At 40.6% G+C, this 21,481-nt stretch overlaps 1 protein-coding gene across 1 annotated transcript in view; it reads right to left on the bottom strand.

Annotated features, from left to right (window-relative positions):
- Positions 1-21,481, bottom strand: part of CSMD1 (CUB and Sushi multiple domains 1) — a 1,072,234-nt gene that overhangs the window by 188,220 nt on the left and 862,533 nt on the right. Inside the window, exons 20-22 of the mRNA XM_087718982.1 lie at positions 19,580-19,696; positions 17,347-17,562; positions 11,990-12,178 (exon numbers count right to left, since the gene is read on the bottom strand). Of these exons, the coding sequence (XP_087575108.1) occupies positions 11,990-12,178; positions 17,347-17,562; positions 19,580-19,696 (522 nt within the window). The remainder of the gene's footprint in view (positions 1-11,989; positions 12,179-17,346; positions 17,563-19,579; positions 19,697-21,481) is intronic.

Genomic DNA, 21,481 nt, shown 5'->3' with positions numbered 1-21,481 from the left:
TTACGACTGCCCCCCCCCGCTGTTTTTAGACCTAAGCAGCGCTGAGACTGGGAGAGGAACTCTGGATTTTTCATCTATAATCTGAAAAAGAACGATGACCTTGAGGGACTTGAACCTAGCTTGAAATTGGCCATTACCATCTTGATCATTACCATCATTACCATCACTATTGCGGCAAAGAGGAGGAAATTATTGTGGCTTGGGCGAGCGAATTAAGTGGCAATCTGCCACCACCATCATAGCTCGCCTGAACGCCCGCCCCTCCTCTATCCTGTATTTTAGTGCCTACTTCCCTCACCGTGGAGCCTCTCCTTTTATCCCTCCCGTGGCTTGGACAACTCGTTCTTTTCCTGTCTGCCCTGCTACTGCGGAGCCATGCTTGCCTGCCTATCTGTTCTTATTTAATTCGAGCTTTACTGCCTGGCCTGTGACCACCGACATTGGCCCGAAACAACTGCTCTTCCCCACCACTTGCTACCATTGCTACTTTGGAACATCTAATGTGAACAATGACCATCTGTTTAACACCTTGATATCTTATGATACATATACTTATGGTGCATTTGGTTTGGGGAAAGAAGTGATAGAGGATGGCAGTTTCAGGGACAGGAACTTGGCGTTTTACAAACTGGACACGAAGCTGGCACCCCCCCTTTCCCCCTTCTAACTGGTTCCAGTTATTTGTAAACTTTGGACATATAGACTCTGGCCGCCCCAGGACTTCAGGAGAGGGGGAAGATAAGATACCCCCCTGCATACTACCGTTTTATTTCCTATGGACCGTTATTGTTTACTATTCCACGTTTTATCTGGACGTGGAGGGTGTGAGACTGCAAAGCTGGTTGGCTGATACCTGGGACCTGTGCTTTGCCCCCCCTCCATCTACATTTACAACTATTTATAGAATACGGTTCTTGGACTTTGGCCTCGGAATTTTCTGGAACTGGAGGAAGGGAGGCTGGCTCTCCTGGAACTCATAATTTTAAATTCTGTGTTGCGCAATTTTTAAACGGGTATGTTGAGTGTGTGGGACTGAATGAGTTAGTATGAAAGACCCACTTTTAGTACTATATTGCTGTATTCTTTTTGTGTTTTAATTATATTGTGGGGACTGTCTGTGTGAGTGTCTGAGTATGCCTGATTCGGAGGACCTGGCGGGGCAAGCGGGGGCCATTGGGGTGGTTGGGGGAATTATGCCCACGGGAGAGAGTCGGAGCATTGCGGTCATAACAGGGAGAGGCAGATATGGCGGGGACTTTAGGGCTGGCCATTATCGGGGAAGGAGGGTTCGCTATATCGCAGAGATCCCTCCTTCCGGCCCTATGAGTCCCACTCCAAGGTCAGATGGCGTGAGCGATCAGGACCCTGGTCTCAGGCTGCTGTCGCTAAATGCCAGGTCTGTTATTCATAAGGCTCCCCTCGTCCGGGACTTGATTGTAGACGAGAGGGCAGACCTGGCATGTATTACTGAAACATGGCTGGGCACGGAGGGAGGAGTCCCCCTCGTAGAGCTGTGCCCAGACGGGTTTCAGGTGCTTCATCAGCCGAGAGCCCAGGGAAGGGGTGGCGGTGTGGCTATTGTAGTCCGGGAGTCTTTAGCTCCTCGTAGGATCCCTGCTCCGGAGCTTGCCGGGTGTGAGTCCCTGCTAGTGAAGTTGGACCTCAAGGGTCAAGCGGGTTTGCTGCTAACGTACCTGCCTCCCAACTGCGTTGCAGCGGCCCTCCCTGCGCTCCTCGAGTCAATAGCCGAGCTAGCAATTGAGTTCCCTAGACTAATGGTTCTGGGGGACTTCAATCTGCCTTCGCTCGGTGAACACTCTGATGGAGCGCAGGAGTTCATGGCTTCCATGACAGCCATGGGCCTGACCCAGGTAATTCGAGGCCCTACCCACTTGGCGGGACATACACTCGACCTCGTATTCCTCTCGGAGCAGTGGAGTTATGATCTTGGTCTGAGGGGAAATGAGACCATTCCCCTGTCGTGGTCAGACCACTACCTACTGAGGCTAGACTTCCGGAGGCCAAACCCCCACCGTGGGGAGGAGGAACCGACCAGGTGGTTCCGCCCCAGGCGACTGATGGACCCTGTTAGGTTCCAGACGGAGCTTGGGGTCATTCCAGATGCTCTCGCCCACAGTTCGGCGGAGACTATTGCTGCGGCCTGGCACTCGGCGGCATCAGAGTCTCTGGACAGAATTGCGCCACTACGGCCCCTCCGGGTCAGCGGCTCGCGGAGACCTCCTTGGTTTACCGAGGAGCTCCGTGAGATAAAGCGCCGGAGGAGACGCCTAGAGCACCTGTGGAGGTCCGATAGGTCCGCATCGAACCGAGCACTGTTGACAGCTTGCACCAAGGAGTATATTTGGGCATTGAGAACCGCCAAAAGATCACATATTGCCTCCTTGGTAGCGTCCGCCGAGTCTCGCCCAGCCGCCCTGTTCAGGATAACCCGCTCCCTCCTAAATAGGAGGGAGACGGGGAACCCCCTGCAGGGTAAGGCTGAGGAATATAGTCAGTTCTTGGCGGACAAAATTGCTCGGTTTCGATCGGAACTGGACTCCACCCCCGCAGATCCAGCCGGGACACAGGGGAACAACTTGGTAGACCATCTCTGGGTTGAGTTTCAGGATGTTGCCTCTGGGGATGTGGACAAGGCTATGCGAGCTGTGAGTTCCTCCACCTGTATACTGGACCCGTGTCCCTCCTGGCTGACTGCCAACAGCAGAGAGGTGACACGAGGCTGGATCCAGGCGGTTGTCACCGCCTCTCTTCGGGAGGGACACCTCCCCACCGCGCTTAAGGCGGCGGTGGTGAGGCCCCTCCTGAAGAAACCGTCCTTGGATCCAGCAATTCTTAACAACTATCGTCCAGTCTCCAACCTCCCCTCTCTGGGGAAGGTTGTTGAGAAGGTGGTGGCCTTACAGCTTCAGCGTACCTTGGAGGAAGCTAACTATCTTGACCCCTTCCAGTCTGGCTTCAGGCCCGGTTACAGCACTGAAACCGCTTTGGTCGCATTGACCGATGATCTCTGGAGAGCCAGAGATGGAGGCTATGCGTCCATCCTGGTTCTCCTCGACCTCTCAGCGGCTTTCGATACCATCGACCATGGTATCCTTCTGCGACGACTGCGGGAGGTGGGGGTGGGCGGCACTGTTTTACAGTGGTTCTCCTCCTACCTCTCAGACAGGTCGCAGTCGGTGTTAGTGGGGAGGGAGAGATCGTCCCCGAGGCCCCTAACCTGTGGGGTGCCGCAGGGCTCGGTTCTGTCCCCCCTGCTATTTAACATATACATGAAACCGCTGGGCGAGATCATTCGGAGGCACGGGATTAAGTACCATCAATATGCGGACGATACGCAGTTGTATCTGTCCGCCCCGTGCCAACTCAATGAAGCGGTGGACGTGATGAACCGGGGCCTTGAGGCTGTTAAAGACTGGATGAGAGCTAACAAACTGGTACTCAACCCGGAAAAGACCGAGTGGCTGTTGTGTTTTCCTCCCAAAAATTTGGCTGACGTTCCATCGATCAGGCTGGGGGGGCAAAATCTGTTCCCCTCAGACAGGGTCCGTAACTTGGGAGTCCTCCTGGACCCACAGCTGAGTTTTGACCACCACTTGTCGGCTGTGACCAGGGGGGCATTTGCCCAGGTTCGCCTGGTGCGCCAGTTGCGGCCCTACCTGAACCGGGAGGCTCTCACAACAGTCACTCGAGCCCTTGTGATCTCTAGGCTGGAATACTGCAATGTGCTCTACATGGGGCTGCCCTTGAAGAGCATCCGGCGACTTCAGCTAGTCCAGAACGCGGCCGCGCGAGTGATTATGGGCGCACCACGGTTCGCCCATATTACACCAATCCTCCGTGAGCTGCGCTGGCTACCTGTGGATCGTCGGGTGCACTTCAAGGTCTTACTTACTACCTATAAAGCGCTCCATGGTAGTGGATCTGACTATTTGAGAGACCGCCTCCTGCCAATCACCTCCCTGCGTCCCATCAGATCGCACAGAGTAGGCCTCCTCCGAATTCCATCCGCCAGTCAGTGCCGACTGGCGACTACTCGGAGGAGAGCCTTCTCTGTTGCAGCTCCGACATTATGGAACAACCTCCCCGTGGAGATCCGTACCCTCACCACAGTCCAGGCCTTCCGCACAGCCCTCAAGATCTGGCTATCCCGTCAGGCCTGGGGATAGGATTACTTCTCACCCCGCCCGAATGTTGAGTGAATGTTGTATTTTTATGGTTTAATTTCTTTTAATCACGATTCTTTTTTTTTTTCAAGTCTTGTCTTGCACTCCCTTCCCTTCATTGTTGTAAGCCGCCCTGAGTCCCCTCAGGGAAAAGGGCGGCATATAAATCCTTAATAAAATACTAAATACTAAAAAATACAGAGAAACAGATTAAAAGCTTGATTTTAAGCATGCATTGTTTCTATATACAAGCAAAATCAACAGTTGATTTGAAGTAATGATGTTTATTAAATTCATTTTATGTCTGGGCATAAATTCCAATGTTTACAACAAGATATATTTCTGTTCGAAGAAACAATCTTATTTTCTGCAAATCTGGTTTAATTCGGAGCAAATTTAGGAAACTAGAAAATAAGATTTCTGTTGTGGCCCAGCAGGATCTGTTGGAGCTGCCACCAGACTCCGACAGCGAGGGGCCCTATGAGTCGGCCCTGGATGATGTGGAGGACCCTGGACAGGGTTCCAACTCCGAGCAGGGCACAGAGAGGCTGGTTGGCCACCAGGTGGTGCCTGAGCCTTGGATCAGTGGGGAGGAGACAAGGGAGAGTGATCCAGAAACCAACCAATCCTGGATGCACACCATCAAAGAGCTACTCGGCGTCAGGAGCAATTACATAATTACAGGAAGTAATTACGCTCAGCTGATGGTCATTAGGCTCTTCTCCAGACTATAAAAAAGACTGCTTGTGCCACACCCTTCTTGCAGAAGTCAACGCTTTGACTCAAGAGAATGTAACTAAATTGGCAGGCTGGATTGCTGCCAAGGTTTGTTTGAATTGCTGCCAAGGTTTGTCGGACTTGCTGCCAAGGTCCTTATCTGTTTGTTTACTTGGCTTTCAGCCAACGAGAGTCTGGTCTTGTTATTAAAGGACATTCCATTTAAGCTTGTCTCGGCTTTCGTTACTGGACGGAGGAGGGAGTCAGAACAGGTTTCTATACTGTACAGGAAGTTAATAAAGAAAATTATTTATTTAGTTGTGTCCCATTTGTAATTTATTTGGAATTATTTTTACAAATACCTCAAGGCAGGAAATGTGTCCAATATACCTTCTTCCCATTTTCCCCACAACAATAAGCCTGTGAGTTGATGGGGCTAAGAGAGAATGCTGGTCCAAGGTCACCCAGCTGGCTTTCATAGCTAAGGCACAACTTGAACTCCCACCCTCCCACTTTTTAGTCTGGCGCTTGAACCACTAGATGAAACTGGGTCTCAGTATCATAATTGGACTTTGATTGGACTTCAGCCCCATTATAATCAAGTGTATGTTGTGTCTCTTTTAATTTGTTTCTGTCTTGTATTTTAAACTCTTTTTAATATTTTTAAACTGTTTTATGTAAGGCGCCCAGAGTCCTCCGGGATTGGGCGGCATACAAATCTATTAAAATTACAAATTACAAAATTACAAATAATTATTATACAACTTCAGTTCCAAGCGTGAGAAGGACCTAACTAATTATACAATTTTAACTGAATGTGGAATGAATTTATAATTTGAACAATCCATATTCTGGATGGTCCACAAATTAAGGTTTGTTCCATGCTCCCTGCACTCTGTAATTTCAAACTTATTAAGTTTGACTACTTCAGTAAGTTACTATGCTGTCTACCAGGGCTGGGTTCCTGCCATTTCTAAGCTCTTCTATAGAAGAGGTTCCACAAATCTATCGTGCCATTTAGAACTGGTTCCAGAGCCCTCCCCCAGCCCATCTGCACCACACTTGCCCCGCCCGCTGCTCACTGATTGGCTGGTTCACCAATCACCCCGCCCGCCTCTAAGAGTCCTATCTACGCCTTAAAGTCTTAAAGCGGTCAAGTTTGAACATCCCTGGGGCTTTTTTTTCTAAAGGGTTGGAGGTGCAAGGGTCTAGTAACTTGACAGCTTTAAGACTTGCACACTTCAATGCCAGAGTTTCTGAGCCAACATGACTGGAGGAGGAATTCTCGGAGTTGAAGTCCACAAGTCTTAAAGCTGTCAAGTTTGAACACCCCTGGTTTTTTTTTTTCTAAATGGTTAGGGATGCAAGGGTCTTGTAACTTGACAGCTTTAAGACTTGCCTGCTTCAAATGCCAGAGTTTCTGAGCCAACATTTTGGTTGCTAAGCAAGAGTGTTGTTAAGTGAGTTTCACCACATTTTACAAGTTGGCCACGCCCACCCAGTCACATGACTGCCAACCCACTCCCACTCGGTCACATGGCCAGCAAGCCACTCCCACAAATCAGGCCACACCTACAGAAGAGGTTCTAAAAAAATTTGAAACCCACCACTGCTGTCTACCTAGTGGGGCCAATAAAAAGGGCATTCTCTATGGCGGCTCCCTCCCTATGGAATATCAATCCTCTGGAAATAAGACTGGCCCCACCGTGATATTTTTACAGAAGGCCTTAAAGGCCATTCTGTCAGCAGGCCCAGGGACTTCAGATTGACACAGAACTGATCATGTGGCTGGTTTGATTTTGTTTGCTGTTGCCCAATGGGATAAGGGGTTTACAGGTTTTTGTACTATGGATTTTTTTATTTTGTAAACCACCCAGAATCACTCCATGCAAATGGGCTAGCAATGTAAATTTGTTTAATAAAGAAATAATAACTCTCTTTCATTGATAAATTCCAAAGATCCTTTTTTAGGCAGAAAACATTAATATAAGGACTGATAAAAACTACAATACATCTCTGGCATATTGATAATTAAAAGATTGAAATGGTTTGTACAAGAATTATTTTATTACTCTTTCATTTCATCATATATGTTTAGATAAGCGATTATCAGTTCACACTTAAAAACATGACAGAAAAAAAGCAACATGCATTAATATCATATTTGGATAAAATTAATGTTAAGAAATATATTCTGACATATTACACTTCTTCATTTTAGCAATTAATTAATATGATTAATTAATAAAATTACTTCTTGCAAAAAAACTCTTTATAATATATCTATTATACATCTATTATAAATAGAAAAGAGCTATTTTTGAATTAAAGAGCTGGTTCCTGTTTAAGAAAAAAATGCCCTTTTTTTGAAGAGTTTAAAAACAAATTAAAAACATCTGAAAGTACTCAATTAGGGACTTATTTTTTAACCCTGAAAAACATGTTAATACTGTAAACAAGTAAAATTATTATTTAGAAAATAATTTTATTAAATAAAATGTTATGATGAAAGCATTTGAAATATTAGAAAAGTAACAAAGAAAATAAGGCAGAATAAGCAAAGAGGAGAAAGAAAGAAAACATTAGAAAGAGTCAGCTTCTAAATTTTTAGACAGCAGATTTAAATGGATTTATAGCAATAGCAATAGCAGTTAGACTTATATACCGCTTCATAGGGCTTTCAGCCCTCTCTAAGCGGTTTACAGAGTCAGCATATATTGCCCCCAACAACAATCCGGGTCCTCATTTCACCCACCTCGGAAGGATGGAAGGCTGAGTCAACCTTGAGCCGGTGAGATTTGAACAGCCGAACTGCAGATAGCAGTCAGCTGAAGTGGCCTGCAGTACTGCACCCTAACCACTGTGCCATCTCGGCTTTATATTTTACCTTTCCTAAGGTCATATCATAACTTCCTACTTTTTATAAGATATATTTTCTAATCTTCAAGCCCATGAATCACAATTTCATTTTTTTCTCTTTTTTCATCTAAAAAGTCTATAAAGGGTTTCTAGTTACTAATAAATGTACCTACTGATCTTTCACTAATCAAACAACTTAACTTTGTCATCTCTGCTGTCTCTGTCATCTTCATCAACCAGTCTTCCAATGTGGATATTTCAGAGTCTTTCCATTTTTGTGCATATAATAGTCTCACAGCAGTAATCATATTTAAACATAATCTTCCATGGCTCTTTTCATGAAAGTAAAATTAAAAGCAAAGCTTTGTACATCCAAAAAGATAAAATCACCATTATGTTTGGAAGTATTCCATTGAAACCATAGAGGATCATTTGCTAACATATTTTTTTTAAAAATCCAGTAGTCTTATTTTTTTTTTAAAGCACAGCAAGATAACACTGAGTTAGAATGAAAGGAGATATTCTTCACTGTTATTTGGTAGAATGGGCTATGCTTTTGAATCTTTTAGTTAAAAGGAGAAAGGTATGTTTAAAGACCTATATCAACAGAGGGCTCTGTGGTGGATTAATTGGCGTGTGACATAAAAGAATTTTATTAAAATTAATTATTGCTTTGTAATGCAACTTCCTTCAAAGACATTGCTCATTCCTTAGTTTCAAGGACTTGATTACTCTTGATTATCTGCATTCAAGCCATTGATTTCTAAATTAACTGAAGCACCAAAATTTGAAGCTAGTTTTGATAAGGAGCAGGCTTCACTTGTGAAACAACCATTAAAATGACCTATGCACACACACCTTTGTATAAGCCCACCGTTATAATAACTGATACAAAGATGATCAAACAAAGCTGAAAGTTACAATAGAGATGCCAATATCTAAGGTACCTTAGGAGGTATTTCCTACTTACAAGAATTTGTAGTACTAGAAGATGAAGTTAGATCAGTACTCTGGTAATTACCAAGATGGAAGGCTACAGGCACTGATGGAATAGACACAGTATGATGGATGATCAGGGGCAAGGACAATATAGAGCCAAGGTGGCGCAGTGGTTAAATGCAGCACTGCAGGCTACTTCAGCTGACTGCAGTTCTGCGGTTCGGCTGTTCAAATCTCACCGGCTCAGGGTTGACTCAGCCTTCCATCCTTCCGAGGTGGGTAAAATGAGGACCCGGATTGTTGTTGGGGGAAATATGCTGACTCTGTAAACCGCTTAGAGAGGGCTGAAAGCCCTATCAAGCGGTATATAAGTCTAACTGCTATAAAGGTGTAAAATCAGAGGCTGGGAAATCTAACTGGCTGAATCAAAGCAATCTTGGAACAGATGTTGTTGATTGGGCAAATAGGAGAGAGAAGTTAAGCTACGAGCCGAGGTGGCGCAGTGGTTAGGGTGCAGTACTGCAGGCCACTTCAGCTGACTGTTAGCTGCAGTTCGGCGGTTCAAATCTTACCGGCTCAGGGTTGACTCAGCCTTCCATCCTTCCGAGGTGGGTGAAATGAGGACCCAGACTGTGGGGGGTGATATGCTGGCTCTGTAAACCGCTTAGAGAGGGCTGAAAGCCCTATGAAGCGGTATATAAGTCTAACTGCTATTGCTATTGCTATTGCTAAGTTTAGGGTTAGTGAAGCTAACAGTTTTTGTTAGCTATTTGAACAGAGTCCAAAATAGATATGCAAAACCATACTTAACTCAGCATTCTCTTATTAAGAGTTAACACACATTATACAAAGTCTTGTATAAAATAAGTTAGTCTGATGGTTTGATGTTTTGATTTTCAACCCAAGAATACATCAGCCTCATTCAGATAAAAGATGGAAAACATGGGGGTTCAGTGGTACATCTGCTGTGACCATTTATACCCCATCTCTTCCCAGAACCAGCTTTTCACTTTCTTCCAGCCATTGCTTCTCTTTGCTAACTACCATAGACGCTGCCTTTTCTACCTCTTGCTTCTCTTTCCCCTGCTCCAGTTGGTTGCTTAGAGGTCTCTCGTATTTATTTTAGGTTTTATTTGTATCCTGCCTTTTATTTTTTTCACTTTCCCCCCCTTTACATTTACATTGAGATGTCTATTTCCTTCCCTTACTTCTTATGTCATGTGGGTTTTACATCTCCCCTTATTGTTTTGCAGGTTTTCCCTTCCACCAGCTCATAACCCAAGAGTACCTCAACTATCCTTGTCTCCCACCTCAAGATCCAATACTACTTGGAGTCATAATCTCTGAGGGAGATGGATGTGAAAAATATATTTTTTTAAAAATAGTATTACATAAAGGACATAAGGGTTGAAGGATGGAGTTTAGGAATGGATAGAATAATGAGGTCCAATCAGCCTTTCCATCTGAGGTGCAGATTCTGAGGTAATCTGAGGCGAACCTAGAGTGACTTCCTTCCTCAAGACGCCATTGGAAAAGCAGGGGAGGATTGAAGGGGAAATCCTTGCCCTATCCTGGGCTGGAACTACTACATGCAGAAAGGAAAATGAAACACATAAACTTTTGGAAGTAGCTTGGCCAAGCTGACAGAGGCAAGAATTAAAGGTTTATCAGTCAACATCAGGACTGAAATAAAACTCAACTTCATTAAAGATGGAGATAAGCTTCCAACCAGCCTATACAAATTGAAAAAGAAGATAAAAAGAAGATGGAAAAAGAGATGTCGATAGAGATTCTCAGTCATCAAGGTCTTGGTTGTCCCAAAGGTGCTTATCCACTTACACTTTAGGCTGGTGCTGTAGAAGAATAGAATAGAATAGAATAGAATAGAATAGAATAGAATAGAATAGAATAGAATAGAATAGAATAGAATTCTTTCTTGGACAAGTGTGATTAGACACACAAGGAATTTGTTTCCAGTGTGTAAGCTATCAATGTACATACAACAAAAGTGATAAGCAACAAATATTACTTGAGTCTTAATTAAGTTAAGAAAATCCTGTCTCAATCTCCAACTTAAAAAAAAAATTCCTCCCTTCTTATTGCCCTATTTTTAATATCTTTTAATGATGCCCTTGCCATGAGCATTATAACAGCACAATAATTATAACTCTTGCCTTATAAATGCGAGTTGCTTGTGTGACCCTTCAGAGATATCATTTTCATCAGGTTTATATCCCCTTTCCCTGAACTTTCTATTTTATCTGTGCTTGGAAGAAAGATGGGGAGGCAGAAAAGCCCATTTTCCCCCTTTATCCGTCACCTGAGGTAAAAAGATTTCACCTTCAACTCCCAAATAATGTATGAGCTTTTGGGGAACTGGAGGTGAAACTCTTTGGTGACAGGAAAAATGATAAAATTGTATAGTAAGCCATTTAAAAAAAAAGATAAAGAAATAAAATATTAGGGAAATATAGTAATTAAAAAAAGTTTCTGACAAGTTTCATAACAAAACGTTTCTTCCACAAGACTTGATTTATAGTGATTATTCTATTAAGCCACATATGGAATAAGTCTAGAAAGAATGACAGGCTGTAATATACACTGATTCATCATAAGAATGACAGCAAAAATATTACAACACTCATTTACACACACACACACACACACACACACACACACACACACAAAGAGTTTGGTAAAAGATATTGATTATCCTGAAAGAACAGAACTTATTGACTAGTAAATATAATCAGTACTATTTTTCTATTTATGATTTATTTACTCTTGGAAAGAAGAGAAAGATATATGCATTGAAACTCATACATTTACAGAAGTGTTAATTATTTCTGGGGAAAAAAAATAGGAATGTTCAGCCTAACAATTTGTTGAATGTTGGGTACATTCAAATCAAATTTTGTTTATGAAAGCTTCTATAGCCTGGAAAATAATATAATATCAAAATGTAGACATGTATAGGCTGCCATTCCTTAATATATTTGCCATCTATGACCATTTCATATCAGAAAAAACAGCTGTACCACGGTTATTAATTTAACTATTATTTTCAAAATAATTTTAAAAGCATTACTTAATCAAATCATTTGTTGTGATCGATAACCAGACAAAAAATATCTAAAAGCATTTCCTGAGTACTTTAGCAAACTACAATGTAATGTATACATCAATGCCACATCAATTAATGGGTTTTTCCCCTCCACACCTTTAATTTTTGCCTGCTTCATGTGCCAGAAACAATTGGATGAATGAAATGAAAGCATGTGACCACCTACCCACACACCTTGGCAGAGGTGCACTCCATACACGGCGGCCACCGCCGAGACAGGTCAACTTGCTCGCACCTTCCAAACGATATCCAGGGAAACAAGAAAACGTCAAGGAATCTCCCACTTCAAAATGGAAGCCTATGCGCCGACTGAAGGCAGGAACTCCAGGGTCATCGCAAGGCTCCAGGTCATATTCTTCCAACAAGAAATAAAAAAAAAACAAAGATGAAGCTAAACATTCTCAGATTAAAAATATCTTGCTTTCCCCTCCCTACTTTCCTGTGATAAATAACAATATAAAATAGAATCTCCACAAGTGGCAACAGCTGATTGACCTTGTCTAGGTCGGGAATGTTAAGCGGAGTTCAGCCTCCTTAGTACTTGAATTATAAATCAGTGTGAATTAATTTGCAAGTGCAGACTCATCTTACTGCATAGAACTGCAGTCTTTGAAAGTCAAGCCGGTACAGAAATCAAAATAAGTCTTGCGGAATATTTCCCCCTGATATATTTTTGTAGTCATGAAAAAAAAAAAAGTTTGTATACAGTAAACCAGGAAACATACAAACACAAAGATGCAGAGAAAATCTTTGTAAACGTAATGCACTGATCCTAGCAACGGTTAGCAAAAAAAAAATGTGGTGAAATATGAAGTACAAGTGAAGTAGAATATTTCTCTAGAACCTCAATATGTTAGAAGTGTGCTATGATCACAATCCTTGAAATAAGAAATCAAGTAATTTGCCATGCTGCAAAGATGCTCAGCTTTTATGCACTTCTGAAACGCTATTTCAATATTATCACCTTGGCTTTTCTGCCTCTTTCTGGGGTTCCACTAGTATATTTGGCCAGCTAAGTAGGTAATAATCAATTGGAACATGATTTTAAATAGTAGTGGCAGGAATTTACAAATCCATAACGTAAAATGCTAAGTGCATATAGGCTGTGAAAAAGGTGGCTTTGGTGAGATTTGTTTTGGTGTTATGAAGGATTTCACTTTTATATTAACAATTTCTTCTCTGGGAAATCTCTCCCAATACATTTTTTTTCCTTTTAAATCTGATAGACATTGAATCTCTTAATCATAAATTATTTCTTCTACTTTCTTACTCTTTGTATTATACTGACGTTATATTAACCTGTATTCATATTGTTTCAAGGTACAGAAAATGCTGAAGCTTTGACCATTTTCCCTTCTCTCATCTGCTTTTCTAATATAGCATATGTCTCTTTTTATTTCATATTCTCACAATCAAAACTGTAGATGGCACAATACCTCGATCTATGAGCAATTATTGCAATTATCCTAAAACTTCAATATGTTATTATAATCGTTACAGTTCAGATGTTAACAATGGATTTATCTCTGTGTTAATTAAGTAATCTAAATGGACAGATTGGTTATGTTTAAAAATATTAGTGCTGGTTTATTTTATTTTCTTATAGTAAATATTTTGCATAAATCTTATTTCCCCAAGTAAACATCAGCATTCTTGAGCTTAGCTTCAATATCATATTGAAGTTTTTTTTGTAAAAAAAATATATTCAGTAATCTTTTTCTGATAATGGAATTAGGCTAATGTGAGAATAGAGGTAAATCAATTCAATGCATTATTCCTGGCGATAAAATTGCTACTTCTACATAATAAGACAGAAAAAAACGTCAACATGGTTCCCTTGGCAACAGGAATGCATTCGGAGTGAGACACTACTAGGGCTTGTGAGTTAGTAACAAAGTTTAACTGGTTAGGAGAGATTCATCATATTCATCATATGATATTTGAAAAGAGGATCACACTGTGTAAAAGCCATGTGCATATCTAAAAGCAAAAAAAAGCACCTGGTGGTGATTGAACACAGGCATGAGGAAAATAGCAAAACATATATTTTAAAGCAGTGTTTCTCAACCTTGGCGACTTTAAGTCCCGTGGACTTCAACTCCCAGAATCCCCCAGCCAGCAGAGCTGGCTGGGGGAATTCTGGGAGTTGAAGTCCACGGGACTTAAAGTCGCCAAGGTTGAGAAACACTGCTTTAAAGGTATTTTTTCCCCAAATGTTCAAAAGTCCATTGGCTTGTTTCAAAAAATGTGCTTCAGACAAACAGAATGAATTGCAATGTGTTTTTCCCCAAATGGTTTTGAAAGTCATAAATTGTAACTAATTGAAAGTTCCATCTAAGCTGGATAAGACTATAATATACTATCTGTAGTGTTGTCTCTTTAATTTTTCTGATCCTTCTTCCTGATTCTTTATAATCTCCAGAACTTTTATACTGTCCAGTTCTTTCTATCTGTCCTTGGTGCTAATTTCTTCCAAGGCCCAATTCAATAGCTACCAATAAACCAGGGGTGGGCTTCGAAAATTTCAGCAATGTCTTCTCTGCCCGTCTGGTGGATGGGCATGGGCATGGTGGGCGTGGCCTAGTCAGCCTCCTGCACTATGGGGGGGGGGCATTTTCATCTTCCCCAAGTTCCAAAAGCTTTCCTCGCGCCTCTGGGTGGGATTTGGAGGTTCTCTGCCATAGCGTTAGCTATTGGTTCTCCCAAATCCGGGCGAACCTGTAGCAGCCCACCAGTGGTGGGTTTTAAAAATTGTTGGAACCTACACTGTGAGTGTGGCCTCCTGTGTGGGAGTGGCTTGCCACCCATGTGACCAGATGGGAGTGGCTTGCCGCCCATGTGACCGGATATGAAATTATGAATTAGTACTTAGGTGGGTCCAAGTAGCTATTCAGAAACTCTGGCGTTGAAGCATGCAAGTCTTAAAGCTGTCAAGTTACAAGATCCTTGCCAGTGGTGGGTTTCAAAAAAATTTGGAACCTCTTCTGTAGGTGCGGCCTGCTTTCTGGGTCCACTGGTGGAACCTCTTCTAACCGGTTCGGTAGATTTGACGAACCGGTTCTACCGAATAGGTGCGAACTGGTAGGAACCCACCTCTGCAGCCCACCCTGCATTAAACCCTAAATGTTTTGGGGTCAGGAAGCATGCAAAATCACTTTCCCCCACACCACTCTTTCATTGCAACCTTCTCATGAAGAAGGCCTATGGCTGATTGCTATATACGACTTCCCACTAGCTTCTTCTATATTGATAGCATAGGCTATGAAATGCAGATGTTTCCTTCTCTGAATAATTTTTATCAAATAATAAAACCTTTTTATTCTGGCAGAATGTTGTTGTCTGTTAAGTGCCTAATATTTAAGCAAGGCAGTATTTCTATTTTTGCTTCTGTTTCTTTCAAATATTTTTTTATTTTATTTTATCACCCTCTGACCTTAAACTTAAAGGAATGTGGCTTACGCATATGTATAAAAAAGTGAAATGAAAATCTTTATATGAATAGACTGAGTAAGTTGAAGGAACATTACGATGTGACAAGATATTTTTTTACTGATTTTCAAAGTAACTGGTAATCAAAGTAGCAACAACTGTCCTTTTATGCATAACTTTCTGAAATTGTTTTTGTAATATCTTGAAAAGAGCAATGGATTTAGCTCAATGAAAAAGACTGACAAATTTACAACAACTTCAAAAGGGCTTTGAATTTGTCTCAGTGAAGACACTGATACTACAGAAATGAAACAGTTTTGTTTGATAAGGAACATGTTTTGCTCAATAAGACATTTCATGTTTCCTTGCGATCTGAACTAACATTGGCAACAGTCAGAAAACAGTTGAAAAAGCATTTGACTCAGGCAAGGGAAAACAGTATCTGCTCTACTTTAGTCTTACAAACCAGGGAATATCCCATGAAACAGTTTTGAGAGGGAGCTTCACTTAAGATTTTGTCAAAGCCAACTAATCCTTTGAAGATATATTCCAGTGGTATCTTATATTACTAAGCCTGAACATTGAAAAAAGTTGAAAAAGAAACCCTGAATCCTAGACATTTTGTTATGATTCTAACATGACAATTGGTGATAAGGTTAAGCCACTTGGCTACAAACCAGGAGAGGTGAGTTCTAATCCTGCCTTATGCACAAAATAATCTGCATGAATTTGGGTAAGTCAAATTCTCGTAGCCTCAGATACCAGGTGTATGTGTGTGTGTGTGTGTGTGTGTGTGTGTGTTATGTGTATGTGTATGTGTATGTGTATATGTGTGTATGTATGTGTGTATGTATGTATGTATGTGTGTATGTATGTATGTATGTATGTATGTATGTATGCATGCATGCATGCATGCATGTATTTAGTGTCACAACCCCTGGTATGCCCAAATATGGGAGGAAGCAGACTGCTTCCATTCTCTGTCTATCGGCTTGTCATAAAAGACCATCAGGACAGAAAGCCATTATTTTTACTGTTGCCTTTGTTATATTTGTGTTTGCATTTCTATCTATCTATCTATCTATCTATCTATCTATCTATCTATCTATCTATCTATCTATCTATCTATCTCTCTATCTCTCTATCTCTCTCTCTATCTCTCTATCTCTCTATCTCTCTATCTCTCTATCTCTCTATCTCTATCTCTTTTTTTTCTCTCTCTCTCTATCATCTATCTATCTATCTATCTATCTATCTATCTATCTATCTATCTATCTATCTATAAATAGAATTGCTTTCTGAGGTTTTCGCGGGTGTTAGTATGTAGGTCTTTGGTTATTCGGGTTTTCTCCAACGTAAAATTGGAAGTGTCTTGGCGACGTTTCAACGAAACCTAAACCAGCCTGAAGATGATGAATGAGACTTTGTCGAAACGTCACCAAGACACTTGCAATTTTACGCGGGAGAAAACCCGAATAACTATATATAACTATATATACATACATACATACATACATGGTTATTCGGGTTTTCTCCCACGTAAATTGTGTGTGTATGTGTGTGTGTTTTTTTCGTAGATTTGCTGGTCTTGTTGTATTTGGGTCTTGTTGTATTGGGTCTTTTCCCATGTAAGATTGAGATTGTCTTGGCAATGTTTCGGCGACCAGCCTGAGGATGGCGAGTGAGACCTCGCTGAAACGTTGCCAAGACAACCTACACCCGTGAAAATCTACGAAAACACACACACACACACAAACACAGTATCTGATGCTAAAAATTTCTTCAAAAATATTAATCAATTAGTTGTTTAAACCATCTTAGATACAAAGCAGAGTGAAGATAGTGATAATGAAGTATGTTTGTATGTGTATATGTAAGTGTGGGTGTATGTATGTCTAAAAAGAGATATCACTATAAAAAGAACCTCCAGTGAAGTAAATACATATTCACTGAGCTGAGAACATTTTAAAAAGAAAAAATAACAAAGAACTAGATTAAGCAGTATATTAGACAACATGTAACACCTAATGCCCCTTTATATTTGCTATTTAATCATAATATGTATTGACAAAGAAACTATTAATACATCTTTACCTGAAAACGTTATATTAAAACCTTCATAGGAGATGGAAAAGTCAGAGATGAATCGAAGTTGTGCAGTGAAGTTTCCAAAGAGCCCAGCTTTAATGGCTGGAGGTAAAACAGATCCTGTTAATCTTGCCACAGGTTCCGTAAAGCCCCCATCTTCCGTGATGAGCAAATAGTCATGGGAGCTCTCCAGGTGAAAAGTGTGGAAGATCAGTTGAACACCTGGAAGGACGAGGAAATAAGGTTTCACTTTTGGGATTCGGGATAACTTGAATATGGCAAACCATTTTGCAAACTCTTGAGCTGAACCACTGATAACCCTAGAAAGCCAAGAGGTTAGCATTGATCTTAGTTCCACTATGAGAATCCCAGCAAGTGAAATGCCATTATACTGTTTTCAGTTCTAAAGCTGCCGTTGCCTCTCCTTTCCTCCAAAATAAGTCTTTTCAAGTCAGGGAAGGGAATGCCAGTAGGCACATTATCATGGTGGATGCTCACAGAGCCATGTCGTACAGCCAAATCACATCTCAAATCCCATGCAGCTGTGGTCTCTCCACTCCAGGCCTGCTATAATTCTACAGTGAGTGAGATCAGTTGCTACTGCAATTAAGAGAGCAGATACTGCCAAAGGTTTTCGGTCTCAACTGGTCTTTTATTCCAAAATTGATTTTACTCATGGGGAGATGTTTCTGTTCATAATAGAAGCCCACTGTTACTATTGCATGTCTATTATATCACATAATATTCACTGGTAATACATAGGATTCAGAACATATCATATTGCGGCAGTAAAGAAAATTTTAAAAAAAATATTCACCAATCTCTACTCTAACCCTAAGCATATTTATTGTCATAACCATTTTATCCTAGAGTTATACAATTCTCAAAACCAATATATTTTGTATGTTTATGTATATCGGTCATAAGAAAAAAATGTGGACAAGATTCCTGTTTTCAAAAACTATTGGCCTATGACAAAAACATTTTTTTATTTATCTAATCTCCATTTTCATTCAAATGAAGCCAAAATATGCTTTTGTGGAATCCGAATCACAAATTTAAGCTACACTTTGACATAAGTAAACTATACATGAATATATAAAAGTTTTCTGTCTTGGTGGGATAATTGATAATATTTTAAAGTCATGAATCCGAAGTTAATGAATCTGAAATCTCTATTAATGGTTAGTGACTTGTTTTCTTTGAGATTTTCATTTTATCTAAGATCTGTCCTGCAGATATCTGCATTTTAATAAGGATAAAATTGAATTATTTCTTAGATTCATATCTTGTATTTCCTGCAGAGATGGCAAGGCAACGTACATTTCGTCTTCCATTTTGTCTTCACAACAATTCTATAAGTAAGTGGAGTGGCAAAGAATAATTTCCCCAAAATCATTGACTGAGATTCTGTGGCTAAGTGAGGAAGGACCTGAATATGTCTCCCAGTTATTTCTTTAACACCCAACACTTCACTAAACTGACTCACAAGTAGCCTATATGGAAATGTTGCTTCTGTAAGACATTTAACAGACTTTTAGCATAGTTCAGTGGTTCCCAAACTTGGCAACTTTAAGACTTGTGGACTTCAACTCCCAGAATTCTCCAGCCAGCTCTGCAGAGCTGGCTGGAGAATTCTGGGAGTTGAAGTCCACAAGTCTTAAAGTTGCCAAGTTTGGGAACCACTGGCATAGTTACATCCTAAAGCAGTAAGCCTATTGACATGCGTGCAAATCACCCCCTGATCTTGATTCCACAATTTGAATCAAAAAACATACTGAAACAAAATGAATCAAAGAATATGTGTGAAGGCATTACAGTGCTTGGCAATCACCAAATTATTTATTATGATTTTGCTTATTTTTCTGGCTTCTGATTTTGAGATTAGACCTCTTCCTAAAAATGATAAAAAGCAGAATAAAGCCAACAGGACTGGCCTGTGAAACATCCAGCCCCGCGGAAATTGTGAATGGTGTGGTTTTGTTTTTAAAGTGTTGTCTTTGTCTAGTCTTCCCCCTTCCCTTGTCTACTGTGAGCCGCCCGGAGTCCTTCGGGAGTGGGCGGCATACAAGACAAATAAATACAATACAATACAATATTGTACAATATACAACAGCCCTAAAGTAAGTTAAGATGATTGCGCTTTAATCTCTTTCAAATAGTTTAAGAAACCATGGGTGAGTTTGCATTTTTGATTAAGGAATTTTCTTTGTGGAACGCCATTGCACCATATTCTTACCTTTGCCATGAGAAACTTCAATTGTCCATGTACAGTTTAAAGAATTGGGATAAAAATCAGGAAAACCGGGCGACAGAAGTGTTCCACTCCTTCCATAAATATAGCCACCGCACAGAGCTAATTCAAAAGATAATAATTAAGAATTTAAAATTAAGAGGGATGAGTCTTTATTTGGGGGGAGACACAATATGAACAGGTGCTTGTCAATAGTGCAAAATTTGCCAGGAAGGAAGGAAGGAAGGAAGGAAGGAAGGAAGGAAGGAAGGAAGGAAGGAAGGAAGGAAACATTTACCCTATATGATTCCCATTTTACATACTCATAATAGGTTCCTGCTGAAATAGAAATTTTATAAACATCATCACAGCATATTAACTGATTAGCAACAGCAGTAGTAGCAATAGCAATAGCAGTTAGACTTATATACCGCTTCATAGGGCTTTCAGCCCTCTCTAAGCGGTTTACAGAGTCAGCATATCGCCCCCACAGTCTGGATCCTCATTTTACCCACCTCGGAAGGATGGAAGGCTGAGTCAACCTTGAGCCGGTGAGATCTGAACCGCTGAACTGCAGATAACAGTCAGCTGAAGTGGCCTGCAGTGTTGCATTTAACCACTGTGCCACCTCGGCTCATGGTAGTCAGATTAATATGTATATCTGCATTAGGAATCTACTTAGAAGTGTCAGTGGCTGTCTTGTTTCCTTAGCAACCTGATAGTAAACAATTTTGCAAGAATATATGTCAAAAGAATAACAAGAGAAAAATAGAATATGTTGGTCTCTATTTGAAAGATAGCTGGTTACATTATCAAATACAGAGCGAAAACAGTGTATAGACAGCTAGAACTGGTTTGGTGATCAGGAGGGAATAAGATTACAGAAAGAAATAGGTTTATATGAAAAGCATCAACTCCAAATTATTTTCCTATCTTAATTTTCTCTGAGTTGTAGATTAATTGCGAGTGCTTGTTATTACTATCTGTGAAAACAAATATTATTTTAAATTTCTTTGATTGTCTTTGATCTATGCTTATGAAATATATGAAACAGCTTTGTTGCACTGTTTCATTAAAGCCATGTTGGAGTACAGATCTTTAAATTATTTTATCATCCTTGGTTTTCAAGGAACAGAAGATGCCTTTTCAGCACAGCTGTGTTATTATTATTATTATTTTTGTTAAAACTTAACTTCTGTGAAGATTAAAAGAAGTGAAATAAGCTAATGTGAACAATTATTTATCATAATAATTGCTCAACTTTGCATAATAAATGACATGTAGTTTGGCAGAAGCTATAATTTAGCATTTCTCCTGAATCTTTATGCTTTAATATTTACCTAATCTGTTTACTGAATGCTGCTATCCTGGCATATTTGAACTAGCTAGTCAAATGAGAACATACAATAAAACTCTACATTCAAAATGCAGATGTTTTGAGAATGAGAGCTACCACTGAGCTGAAAGATTCCTAGATAGCACGCTAGATTAGAGCAGCTTTGATAGGTAGGTCAGTTTAGATTAGAAGGATCCAAGGATTTCTAAAAGTATCTGAATCATTATATTGCTAGTGATGTTGTAATTGTTGGTACCACAAATCAAAATAGCATGGAAGCCAATCCATGAGCAAAAAAGCAGGATATGCTTGTAGCAGCATGTAGCAGCCTGCAGAAGCCTGAGAGATTTCAGCCTTTGGGAGAAGATGCAAAAAAATCCATTTTGGATGAGAAGGAGGAAAGAAAGTAACTCAATTTGCCTATGGGAAGGCTAAAAGAGAAAAGCTATGTCATGTGGCCATGTTTTTAAACCATGATTGATGCATCATTTTAAACCTGGAATTAAAGGATTGTGAATATGGCCATTTCCCTATCTTTCCTACCTTCTTACTGTCTCTAATCCCTAGAAATC

This window comes from Thamnophis sirtalis, unplaced genomic scaffold, assembly GCF_051295495.1.
Source record: "Thamnophis sirtalis isolate CommonGarterSnake01/CBP01778 unplaced genomic scaffold, rThaSir2_p1.2 scaffold_6, whole genome shotgun sequence".
In the NCBI taxonomy this organism is placed as follows: domain Eukaryota; kingdom Metazoa; phylum Chordata; class Lepidosauria; order Squamata; family Natricidae; genus Thamnophis; species Thamnophis sirtalis.
This window is presented reverse-complemented; position numbering and strand designations above follow the sequence as displayed.